The sequence below is a fragment of the Saccostrea echinata genome, unplaced genomic scaffold (genome assembly GCF_033153115.1).
Source record: "Saccostrea echinata isolate AGI-Se365-2 ecotype Australia unplaced genomic scaffold, CSIRO_AGI_Sech_v1 ptg000016l, whole genome shotgun sequence".
In the NCBI taxonomy this organism is placed as follows: domain Eukaryota; kingdom Metazoa; phylum Mollusca; class Bivalvia; order Ostreida; family Ostreidae; genus Saccostrea; species Saccostrea echinata.
The window spans coordinates 11,839,193-11,851,902 of record NW_026889765.1 but is presented as its reverse complement, the minus strand read 5'-3'; the positions used below and the strand labels follow the sequence as shown (position 1 = coordinate 11,851,902).

Sequence of the window (12,710 nt, the reverse complement as noted above, 5' to 3'; positions counted from 1 at the left end):
AGAAGTAGAATTTAAAAGATAAAATAAATTCCCAATTTCTGTATGATGCTTACTAGTGAAGGTCATTTTTCAAACAACCATCCTTTCTCATAATATATATATATATATATATATATATATATATATATATATATATATATATATATATATATATATATAATATTATATGTGTGTGTGTGTGTGTGTGTGATGACGTCATAGTTGCATTCCAGACCCAAGGATCATGAAGCAGTTTAAGTCTTACATGTCAGTCAAAATTTGTCGATTGTCTAAAAATTTATTAAAGAAAACACGCAAAATTTGAAATATTATAAATAATTGTTTCCCTTTTGTCGTGTTAATTTTAAATTTCAAGTATCGCAAGAACTCTCTGAGCCTTTGAAATGTAATTTATTTTACAACTCCAAAGCTCAAAGGTCAAGGTCATTAATTCATGCATTCTGTCTGCGTGTAATACTTTCGTTTCCGGAAGCCTTTGAGCTTTTGCAGTGAAATTCTATATCACAACTCCCTACGGCCTATTGATTTTGAGGTCAAGAGGTCAAAAATTCATACATTAGAGATAACATTTTCTAGATGATAAATTTGATTTTCTTGGAGCTTTCTTCAACAAAATTTAATATGAAAACTCCCTATGACATAAACAAGACCCTATCGATTTTGAGGTCAAAATGTCAGAGACCAAGGTCATAAATTCATGCATTTTCTTTCTGCGTAACACTTTCGTTTCTGCACGATAAGCCTTTGAGCATTTGCAATAAAATTTTATATCACAAATCCTTATGGCCGAAAGAAGACCCTCATTTGATTTTGAGCTGAAAAGGTCAAAGTTCATAAATTCATACATTGCAAATAACATTTTCCAGATGAAAACCAGATTAAAACTAAAATTTAATTTGAGCTCTCTTCGATAAAATTTAGAATCACAACTTATTATGGCCTAAAGAAGAACCCCAAGGTCAAGGTCATAAATTCATACATTCTGTCTGTGTCAGACTTTTTTTTCTAACTATATCATAAAAAGACTTTTGAAACAAAATTTTAAATCAACTTACCAGGGCCTTTAAAAACCATGTTAATTTGGAGGTCAAAAAGGCAAAGGTCAAGGTCAGAAATATATATTTCATACATGTTAAGTTTTCAGTTAATAATTTTAGTTTGCAATGAAACTTTTGGCCTTAAAGTTCTTTAACTTTAAAAAGACTCCTTTTGGCTTTAAGGCCAATAGCTGAAAGGTCATGGTTGATCTTTATTCTAGTCTTGTCAGAGACTTCTGGCTTATTATAGCCTATTTATTAGATATTAGATAATAAATAGAATTATATATATTAGTATAGTTTACGTGTGTACCAATTAAGTCTTAATGAAATCGGACCAAACTGTGGATGGAGTAGCATTTTGAAAAATTGTTGACAGTTGGAAAGACAGACACTGTTTATTGATAAAATGGCAGTCTCTTCTTTTGAGCAAACTTGAATCCTTTTCTCCCAAGGACACTTTATTTCAAATTTTGTTGAAATTTGCTCTGCAGTGGTTCCAAAGAAGTTGAAATTGTGAATGTTTTATAATGACAGATTCAGTGATTGACATCAGACATTTTTCAAACAGAAACAAAAAACAAGAAAAGAAAGTCTGACTACATGAAAATTTAACAGAACATTTCATTACAAAAATAACAGTACAAATGAGTTTACGAATAGGACAACAGATTAACAAGAGGTTATTTTTATGTTTGCACACAAATGTTCATGTATTTTTCACTCTAGGATATTCCCATCTGAGTTGTACAGAAGGACATCTAACTGATGAAGATTGCCTTTAAAACAGCCCTTACTGAACACATTGATCCTTTTCGTCTTGTTAGAGCTGTCTACTGACAAGAGGTCACTCCTTAAGATCTCTGGAGATTTGGTTGTCAGGGACACAGTAAAGGGGAGAGGACAATTATTGAAGAGATTCTTGTACCCCTCCAGGGACATGAGGGGATTTTTTTCTATGTGGAGTCTTCGGAGACACTTGCAATGTGTGGCTATTAATTCCAGGGATTGGTCTGTCTGACACATTTTCTGTATCATTGAGCCACTAGAGAGGTTCAGGATTTCTAGACTCTGGCAGCCTTTGACAATGTAGGATATTCCAAGGTCTGAAGTGTTGAAGCAGCCATTGATATCCAGGCTCCTAAGGTCAGGGCAGTAGGTAGCTATCTGCCGAAGACACTGGTTTGTAATCTTAGAGCATAATCCAATATTCAAGAATCGTAACTCTGAATGGATTTTTGGCTCAGGAACTGATGAAGACAAAGTATTTAAAAAGTTTAATCTGGCTTGATTTTTTCTTGGTGGTGAAAATTCCACCTCCTGCTGTATTTTGTCACAGTTCTGTAAATTGTTCTCAAGCATTTCCAATGTCCCACAAGAAATTAACAATTTGTCACGCTCTTTGAAATATCTAGAAATAAAAAAAAAGCAGGTTAGATAAAGTAGTTTTCAACAAATATCGAATTTAATATTTAGCAATTTTTTGGGGGGTTGAAATATTAACCAAATCATTCTGAGTTTCTTAACTACTAAATTGACCAATTACCCATTCTTGATAAAAGAGGTTCATAAAATTAATGTTGTAAACAAATAAATCTATTAGATGTATGTATACACTATGCTGCTGTAATTAAAAGAGTACATGTATATGGAGAATGCATTTTGAATGCCAAATGGGACCAACAAAATTAAAGATTTTTGTGATCTGCATTTTCTATTCTCATATTTTAGAAAAAGATGAAAATTTAAAATGGATCATGTGCAACAGGAAAGAAGAAAATTTATGGATTGACTGGGGATCGTTAGTTATCTTTTAAGAATATTGTTAGTATATGTATGTTTGTAACAGATCTTCATAAATTGAATTTCCAAGGCTTTCACACAACTTTTTGGGAATGGGGCAGGGCCATAAAGATTGGGAAAATTAAGTGACCTTTTGTGAAATTTTTGGATGACCATTATACTTAAAAATGATGATATATAATTGGGTTTCTGGTCTTTGTTATCAACTAAATTTTTGTTCTAAAATACAGACAAATAGGAATAGCAAGTTTATTTACTATGTATCCAACTATATTTTCTTTAATTTTTGGGAGAAATGATGATTGGAAAATTAACACAATCAATTGGGAATATAAAGATACCTTTTTTGGAATTTGGAATGGGGTCCCTGAACAACCCAAATTATAGAAAATCAAGAGCCCTGATTTGTTAAAACTTACCTTGAATTAAATAAGTAAACAAAAGATTTTTCTGAAAAAAAAGCAACTCTGTCAATATGTAAGTATTTACATAAATTGTTAAAAGCTCTGTGTACAGCAATCATTACCTCTCATATGGAGATTCCATTAGGTCAAAAGCTTCAAAATCAAGATTTTCCACAAACGGACAATTAGCCACATTGAGGGTTTGTAACCATCTGCAAGACACAACGAGTGGATTAATTCCTTTCCCTGTCAGATGAACACACTCACTGAAGTTCACATTCTGAAGGAATGTACAGTGTTGCGCTAGAACTTGTAGTGTGCTATCTGTGACAGACAGACAGCCAGACACATCTAAATGTGTGAGTTTACTACAGCTTCTAGCTAACTGGTCTAGTCCCAGGTCTGAGATCTGAGCACTGTTGCACATTGTTAGAGATTGTAGGGCTCCTGTATATTGTGACAGATAGTCCAGTCCACCATCTGTAATGTTAGACTTGTGATAAAAGATTTCAGGATCAGCGACACACAGAGATTCAAGGTTTGGACAATGTGTACATAAGTGTTTGATGGACACATCTGTGACATACATACAACCTGCAAATGACACACTTTGCAGATTATGACAGCATCTGCAGATGTGTTCCATGCCCTTGTCGGTGACACTTGTAGAATTCAGGTGAAGAGAAGTTATCCCTGACTTCTCTGATAAAGCCTTAAACCCAGCATTAGATATACTATCACAGCCATACAGGGCCAATTCCTTCAGATTTCTACAGTTTTTCAGAAGAGCTTGTAGTGTTGAGTCCATCAATTTGTTCACACTAGCAATATGAACTGTTTCTAAAACTGTCAGAGTACAAAACATATCTGACAAGAAGGCATTAAATGTGGCCTGCAGGTGATGAGCTGGCTCTACAATGGCTTCTGCTGATTTTGAACTTTCTGTTATTTTAAATATTTTTAGATGAGGAAGTTTTTTCATATTTTCAAAGAAATCCCCATTGTTGTAGTAAGCATAATAATAGCTTACCTCAACCGAGGACAAATTAGAACACTTTTCTACCAATGGTTCAAGATACATTTTTGGGATAGAAGGAATCTTTAGTGTTGAAATATTTGTCAAATCTATATCTTCATGTAGAATACATTGGAGTATTTTATGAAAGTTAAAATCCATTTCTTTGAGTTGAAATGGTTTCTCAAAAACTAGATGCTGCAGTCCCCTAGCAACATACTTCAGAACTAAATGCAATTCCTCCTTTGATAACTTGTCATCAATTTGCTTGCTATAATGGACTGTTGTCCACAAACTGTGGTGGAAACAGAGATTTCTCCAAGCCAGACAAGTCTTCTGAACAGAGAAGAACAGATTGTAGAGAGGGATATAGGAGAATATCAGAAGTAGCATCTCCTCTGGCAGATCCACAATCTCCATGGTAACCTCTGACCTTTGTGCTCTCAGTCTGTTTTTGTCTATGGTAATATTATGATGGTGCTTGTTTATTCGTTCATTTAGTCTTTTTAGCAGATATTACCTGAAAGAAATTAAAAGAAAAATTGCTATACATCACTATTCAACATATAATTTATATATAAATCATATATTTGTTAATGTTATTTTGAATTATTTGTTCCAATTTACCTTGATAGTAAAAAAAAAAAAATACTCTAGGTATTGTCAACATGGTATTTCCACTGGAGATATGCCCTACCACAGGTTTCTCTTTAGTTATTTTGTTAAATAAAGAAACTTACAAAATGCATGTACAACGTACAACGTTCTGAATGATTTGTTGATATCTCTTTTCTGCTTTCGTCAAGCTGACATTTCTCATGGTTCTTTGTTCAAATCGTACATAATTTTCTGACGGTACCCTTACCTGCACAGTAACATATAAAATGAAAATATTGATTATAATAATATATATATGCCATGTAAACAATAGATTAATCTCCCTTTTATACTACGTTTGATGATTAACATTTTTAGAGCAATACATGTATGTATGTACAATCGGGGTTTCACTTCTAGTAAATAATGTTATGAATACGCACTGTTCGCCTTTATCTTTAAACATTCGTTTATAAATAGGACCACGCTCCAATAGTTATCAAGTTATTAGTTAATCTTAAAGCCCGTCATCTTGGAGAGGAACTCTTCTGTACAGGAGGTATAAACATTCCCGTTAGCAACAAACGGAGTTGGAAAAGGTAAATAGATTACGAAAGTGGACAAACATTATTTATACTGTAAGCAGATTCTTTTAAAAAAATTATAGATATACAACGTATAAAAAATGTACAAAAAATTAATAAATTTACGGGGCAAAAGGTACATTTAATGGGCGTAATAAATGGCAAAATTATTTTAAAATGTTCGAATTTCCTCTATCTAAGTAGTCAGACCATAGGTTGCACAACAGTATTAAATTTTGCTATATATTCTTACCAAAAATGAGCAACTTTGAGTAGGTGGTATTAATTGAAAACAAACTTTTGAGAAGTTTCCTTTTCAGATCTTGTAAAACAATTCTTTCTAAAGATAATTTTTAGTACCAAAAATACATAGCCATCCAGCAAGGCACGCAAGTTTGTCTCGCTCGAAGTCGAGCAGGTGCTTGAAAATCAAGTCCAGGACCTAATCACTTCCCACTCAAATACAGTATATAGAAAATTCAGCATGCCCTAAATTTTAATGAATCTAGTCAATATAGGAAGTTTACATATTGTTTTTCATCTCATAAAAAAATTCAGCTCCAATCTCGTGTTAAAATGCCCGAATCGGAAGGGAAGATTCAGGAATTATTTTGTGTCAGCCATGATTTGACGTGAACCTCAAGTGAAATACTGTTATGACAGGTTCATGTGAAATACTGTTATGACACCATAGGGTACCTGACCTTCCAAAAAAAAAAAAAAAAAAAAAAAATCTATCTATCTATCTATCTATCTATCTATCTATCTATCTATCTATATCTATATATATATATATATATATATATATATATATATATATATATATATATATATTTGTATATGTATATATATTTAAAGAAGATAATTCATGCACATGCATCAACATTTTGTACCAAGAACAGTAAAGCAGTTATATTAATTACTGTTAATATCTTTGCAAGTTTCAACTTTTTACGTTTAAATCAAACAATGATCTATAGTTAGAATAATCAGTCTCAGGACAAACCCTCACCGCAGTTGTTAAACCAGGTCCATAGGATAATATCTGACAACGTTCTAATCTAATCATACATGCAAACATGTACATGTCCTCTTGATTTAGCTATACAGCTCGATTTAGCTGTATAGCTTTATTAAGCTTTTCAAAATAGCTTGATAAAGCTATTTATATGCAGTTTTTCACAAAAATGTTTTTGGTAAAAAATAGACAAAAAGTCACAAATATTCATATATGTACTAAGGGCTAGCTTTTATAAAAAAAGCAACCCATTAAATCAAAGATAGTTAAAATATTGCAGCTTTTGAATACTTTTAAGCAAAAGATGAATTTCGTCGTTTGAGTAACTTTACACTACCTTATGTGCTTTGAGACCTGAATAAGTATGATTGTTTCTCATTGTGCTGAATTATTCCAAATCAATTATCTTCACTGATGTTGATCATAATTAACTGTCCTCCTTTATAATTTCATTCAAGAAGTAACTGTATGGTCACAAATCAATTGCTTTATATATATAGCCCTTAAAGTTATACAACTCTGAGAACAATGTCTCTCAAGGAGACACAATTTAAATTGGTAAATGATTTATTTTTTACATGCATTGTTTTCAGAATAGTTCAAGGTTGAATATTATCACTGCACCAAGGTGCAACTTTCTGTACATGCTGAAAAAATAAATTTAAGAAAAAAGTATGATAAAATAACTAAATCAGCTATTCTGAATAGCTTAATAAAGCTATATAGCTAAATCATGAAATTGTGCCAGACCTGCATGTAGCACCACCATTGGAAGTTAATAATAATTTAATATAAAATAATATAGGGGTATGTGCACATAAAATGCACATACTCTTTATTTACTTTAACTAACTTTTGCTTACCAGTATTCAAACGTGCAGTTAATTTTTTTATTTTCTGTTACTCAAAATTGTAATAATTAATTGCTCAAATCTGGTGATATAGATAATAATATATTTATAATGTATGTAAATATTTGTACAAACTACGTCAGAGGTAAATGTACATGTACAATATATATTGGAAACACAACTGAAAGTGAATAAATTTATAAGCTCAGGGTCTTTTTGGAACTCTACTACAAATGTATGGTCTATATTTTTGTGATTTTTTAAACTAATTAAAAGATTTTTAAAGTATCTGTTTTTTCTGCACAGAGAGAGAAAAAAAAGAAACAAAATTGACTGCCTCATAATGAAGCCCCCAGCAGCTATGGCAGTGGGCGAGGAACCTCCTATGTTTCTTCAACGTCCATCTACAGGAAAATCCCAAGATGTACGACATATTTTGGCCAAAACTTTTCGACAGCTCTACACAAGGGACACTATTGGTCCTGATACTGTAAAAAATCTAAGTGTCTCAAAAGGTGGAGATGATGAATATCATGAGAGATACGTTGAACAGTTACAGAAGGTAATTTAATATTATGTAAGGTAGTTAATGATATTAATTATTGTTCCAAATTAATTAGATTTATATGAGACAACAATTGATACCAAGAAATTGAATAAAAATTATTTTACAACATTTGTTAATTATTTTAACAGGTACAAGGAAACGATTCTTAAATAATGGACATTTTCAAATTTGTCATCACAGGTTTTTAATGAACGGCAAAAGAGATTGGAAGAAGCTGCTCAATTGGAGAGGCATATAATGCAAGCTCAGGCTCGAGCTATGTCGGCAGATGAAAGAGAGCTCAACCGAGTGTCCAAAAGCTGTGATAATTATAGCGAGCTTGGTCTTCCACCTGGTATTGTTTGAATTTCTTTATCATAATTAAGTTTATGATTGAAAAATATACATGTATTTACATTTATCATATTTTACTCTTTTTAGGTCACCTGAGTCACTCAGGTGACCCATTGCTATCCGTTTTTGTCCGTCGTCGTCCGTCGTGCGTTAACATTTAAACATTTTCAGCTTCTTCTCTGAAACCACTCAACCAATTTCAACCAATTTTGGCATATAGCATCTATGGGTGAAGGGGGACAAAAATTGTGAATTTCATGTTCCCTGCCCCCCGGGGCCTGAGGGGTGGGCCTAAAACCATTAAAATTAATGCATTCTTTAAAAATCTTCTTCTTTACTCCTGGACATCAAGCAGTCAAACTGTTGACATGATTGTAATAAGCATTGAGCCCTCTACCAAAATTTTGAAATTCATGGCCCTAGGGTCAGGGGTTCTGGTGCTAGGGCGGGGCTATATAGATCATATATTGAAAGTGCATTATTTCTTTAAAAATCTTCTTCTCTACTCCTGGGTATTATTTAAACAAATTAAATACATAGTTATGATAAGCAAGAGTGACTCTACCAAAATTGTGAAATTCATAGTCCCAGGGTCAGGGGTTCTGGTGCTAGAGCGGGGCTATATAAATCATATAGTGAAAGTGGATTATTTCTTTGAAAATCTTCTCTTCTCCTAGGTATTATTGAAACAAATTAAATATAAAGTTATGATAAGGAAGAGTGACTACCAAAATTGTGAAATTCATAGCCCCAAAGTCTGGGGTTCTGGTGCTAGGGTGGGGCTATATAGATCATATAGTGAAAGTGCATTATTTCTTTGAAAATCTTCTTCTCTACTCCTGGGTATTATTTTAAACAAATTAAATACATGCATGTAGTTATGATAAGCAAGGATGCCTCTTCCAAAATTGTGAATTTCATGGACCCTGGATCAGCGGTTTAGGTGTTAGGGTGGGGCTCTATTTATTATATAGTGAAAATGCATTAATGCTTTAAAAATCTCTCTGCTCCTGGGTATTATTTAAACAAATTAAGTACATTGTTATGATAAGCAAGGATGCCTCTTCCAAAATTGTGAAATTCATGGTCCCAGGGACAGGGGTTCTGGTGCTAGGGTGGGGCCATATAGATCCTGGTATAGTGAAGGTGAATCATTTCTTAAAATCTTCTTCTCTGCCCCTGGGTATTATTTAAACAAACTATTAGTACAATGTTATGATACGCAAGGATGCCTCTTCCAAAATTGTGAATTTTATGGCACCAGGGTCAAGGACTCTGGTGAAAAAGGGGGGGGGGGCTCTATTGATTACATGTATATAGTGAAAAAGCAAAATTTCTCTGAAAATATTCTTTTCTGCTTCTGGTTAAAAAGCAAAGAAGCTAAGTGTATAGTTATGATGAGCAAGAGTGCTTCTTCCAGAGTAGTGAATTGCATGACCCCTGGGTCAGATGTGCTGGTGTAAGGTTGGGGCTCTTGATAATATAGTGAAAATGCATTAATTCTATTAAATAATCCTGTTTGCTCCTTAGTGTTAAGCAGATAAACAAAGTGATTACTCATGATGAGCAAACTTCTGGTCCAAATGTGAGAGGCTCTGGTGTTTCTCGATGGGGGGGGGGGGGGGGGGGGGGCTCTATTGATAATATAGTGAATTTGTAGTAAAAATGCATTATTTCTTTAAAAATCTTCTCTGCACCTGGGCATATCAGAGGCAAAAAGAGTAAAAGTTTTAATAAGGAAGGGTATTTTTACCAGATTTTTGAACATCTGGACCATTTGGTCAAGTGTTCTGGTCCAGGCTAGGGCTCTATTAATTTGTAATCTACTGAGGGGAGTTATTCCCCTTTTCCATTTACTTTTGATAATTAATCACTGTAAATAATGTACTTGAAAGTTTAATAGAATAAGAGAATTATGCAAGAATTTTTATTGTATAATACAAAAAGTATTTTCGTAGTTTTAATGATCAGATAGACTTGTAAGTAATAGATAAATAAAAATGAGACAAAAATAACTTGTCTTATTAAATGTTTATCACAGACCAAGAGAGGCCAATGTGAGAGATTTCAACAAGGAATTAAGATAGTACAGAAGCACTGATAGTTTGTTAATTTACTGTATGGTGATAGTGTTAAATGGGGGACAGATTAGAACCTAATTTATGATCTGTTAATGAATACTAGACTAATTATTTTGTTGATCCTGATCACCCTATTTTTCTTGCTTTTGGGAAACAAAGCTTCACCTTTCAGTTCATTTTATACTCTATGGATTCTCTAAATTGTTGTATTATACTCAGGTGACCGTTAAGGCCCTTGGGCCTCTTGTATACATTTGATATAGCTCATATAATATCATTCTCATATCAAAAGTTGTGACGCCATAATGGTTGTTGCATACAGTTGAAAAGTCAAATGAAGTGTATTCACATATAAAAGCACAAATAAAAACAACTTGTACAATGATGTGATAGCTATGTGGAAAACATGTGATAAAAAGAATCTATCATTGATTTGTGGTGTTAAGGGATAGAAAATGCACAACTCGTTGGAAAAAAATCATATCCAGCCACAAACCATAAGAGATTATGTATGGAAATATTATCAGGTGGAGCTTGTACATGTATATACAAACAGTTTTATTATATGGCATATATGAATGTGTTTTTGTTACGTTATATAGCAAGACAGAATCTTGAAAAATAAGATATTCTCCTTGATTATGTAATGTACAACAACTGAGGAAACTAAGAGATTGGAACATGTATGTTCCCAAATATGGTTTATATGAGAAATCTACTGAGACAGCAACAATGACAATGTGATTGTATTACAGTGAAATCCTCCTTCAGTTCATGCATTGATGCTGGACTTCTAAAGAAACATAAATTACTGACACCTGAGGACTATTCAACAGAGGACCCAGCCAGTGTGCCCCCTCCAACAGGTATAAACATGTATCTGATTTCTCCAATAAGTATCACTGCTAGGTCAGTATGCTCCCTTTCACAGAAACAACTACTGTACAATCACATTTTATTCACTTTTCTGTAAGTGTAAAGGTTTTCTTTTTGAAAAAATAAGTTTCTTATATGAAATGCATATGCTAAGTACATGTTTCTCGTAGATTATTTGTACAGATGATACATCATAATTTATATGTCACACTGAAAAGTGCAATGCCATTAGAAATATAGACTAAAATAGTCAATAAAATGAAGCTGACTTACAGTGGAGCCGACAGGGCTTTCAATAAGAGGTGGCAATAGGTGATTTATCACTGTCTCAGTAATCAAAATTTGCTGCTCAGATTTCAGGATTGGCAAAGTATTGGAAATAATTCTAAAATAGTCTCTTTAAATGGATAAATTCACATCTTACTTCAAAATCATTGAAAGCCCTAACTGACTCAGTCACTAATGTAGCAAGTCTCTTCTTTTATAAGCACAGATTAAATTTGCCTTCCTCAAACAACATACTGGTAAATCACTATTTAATTTACATTGGAGCTCATTGAAATTTGCATACCGGTAAATAGCATAGAGCTCTCTTTATATGCATGAATTACCATGTCCATACATACATGTTTATAATTCCATAAACCCTCAACACACATAGACAGAGGTTTTTATATGGTACATTTTAAATTATTTGAATGGTATGCCAATATTGCACTTATATAGTCAATAAAATACATGCCTTCAAGTTGGTAACATCACATATAGTATGTATTAACTTATACACACTTTCAGATCTGAAAGGTTAACCCATACTGAAAAAAAGGGCAAACAAACTACTATAACAAACTACTAACAAACCACTGTGTTTTGAAAGTAGTTTAATAGTATAGCAAATCACATGCAAATGAGCTAACAAACTACTATAACAAACCATGACCAAACCACATCAACAAACTACTAACAAACCACATCAACAAACTACTAACAAACCACATCAACAAACTACTAACAAACCACATCAACAAACTACTAACAAATCACTCAAACAAACTACTAACAAATCACATCAACAAACTACTAACAAACCACATCAACAAACTACTAACAAACCACATCAACAAACTACTAACAAATCACTCAAACAAACTACTAACAAACCACATCAACAAACTACTAACAAACCACATCAACAAACTACTAACAAATCACTCAAACAAACTACTAACAAATCACATCAACAAACTACTAACAAACCACTCAAACAAACTACTAACAAATCACTCAAACAAACTACTAACAAATCACTCAAACAAACTACTAACAAACCACATCAACAAACTACTAACAAACCACTCAAACAAACTACTAACAAACCACATCAACAAACTACTAACAAATCACTCAAACAAACTACTAACAAATCACATCAACAAACTACTAACAAACCACTCAAACAAACTACTAACAAATCACTCAAACAAACTACTAACAAATCACTCAAACAAACTACTAACAAACCACATCAACAAACTACTAACAA

The 12,710-nt window shown here is 32.9% G+C and overlaps 2 protein-coding genes across 5 annotated transcripts in view; one reads left to right on the top strand and one right to left on the bottom strand.

The window, feature by feature from the left end:
* Window positions 1–1,631: 1,631 nt before the first annotated feature.
* LOC133188446 (uncharacterized) lies at window positions 1,632–5,358 on the bottom strand. Of its 3 annotated transcripts, none has more exons than XM_061323878.1 (4): window positions 5,300–5,358; window positions 5,000–5,124; window positions 3,367–4,779; window positions 1,632–2,448 (listed from the first exon to the last, which is right to left on the bottom strand). In XM_061323878.1, exons 3-4 carry the CDS (start codon window positions 4,677–4,679, stop codon window positions 1,758–1,760), a joined length of 2,004 nt encoding a protein of 667 aa, XP_061179862.1. In that variant the 5' UTR covers window positions 4,680–4,779; window positions 5,000–5,124; window positions 5,300–5,358; the 3' UTR covers window positions 1,632–1,757. The 3 variants fall into 3 exon arrangements, with proteins under 3 accessions (XP_061179862.1, XP_061179864.1, XP_061179865.1); XM_061323880.1 differs by having other exon boundaries at window positions 5,020–5,124; XM_061323881.1 differs by lacking the exon at window positions 5,000–5,124 and having other exon boundaries at window positions 5,300–5,354.
* A 2,265-nt stretch (window positions 5,359–7,623) lies between these two features.
* The window catches only part of LOC133188449 (deleted in lung and esophageal cancer protein 1-like), a 50,732-nt gene continuing 45,645 nt past the window's right edge, over window positions 7,624–12,710 (top strand). For both annotated transcript variants that reach the window (XM_061323884.1, XM_061323885.1), the window contains exons 1-3: window positions 7,624–7,871; window positions 8,058–8,211; window positions 11,047–11,157. In XM_061323884.1, the coding sequence (XP_061179868.1) occupies window positions 7,653–7,871; window positions 8,058–8,211; window positions 11,047–11,157 (484 nt within the window). In that variant the 5' untranslated portion in view covers window positions 7,624–7,652. The remainder of the gene's footprint in view (window positions 7,872–8,057; window positions 8,212–11,046; window positions 11,158–12,710) is intronic.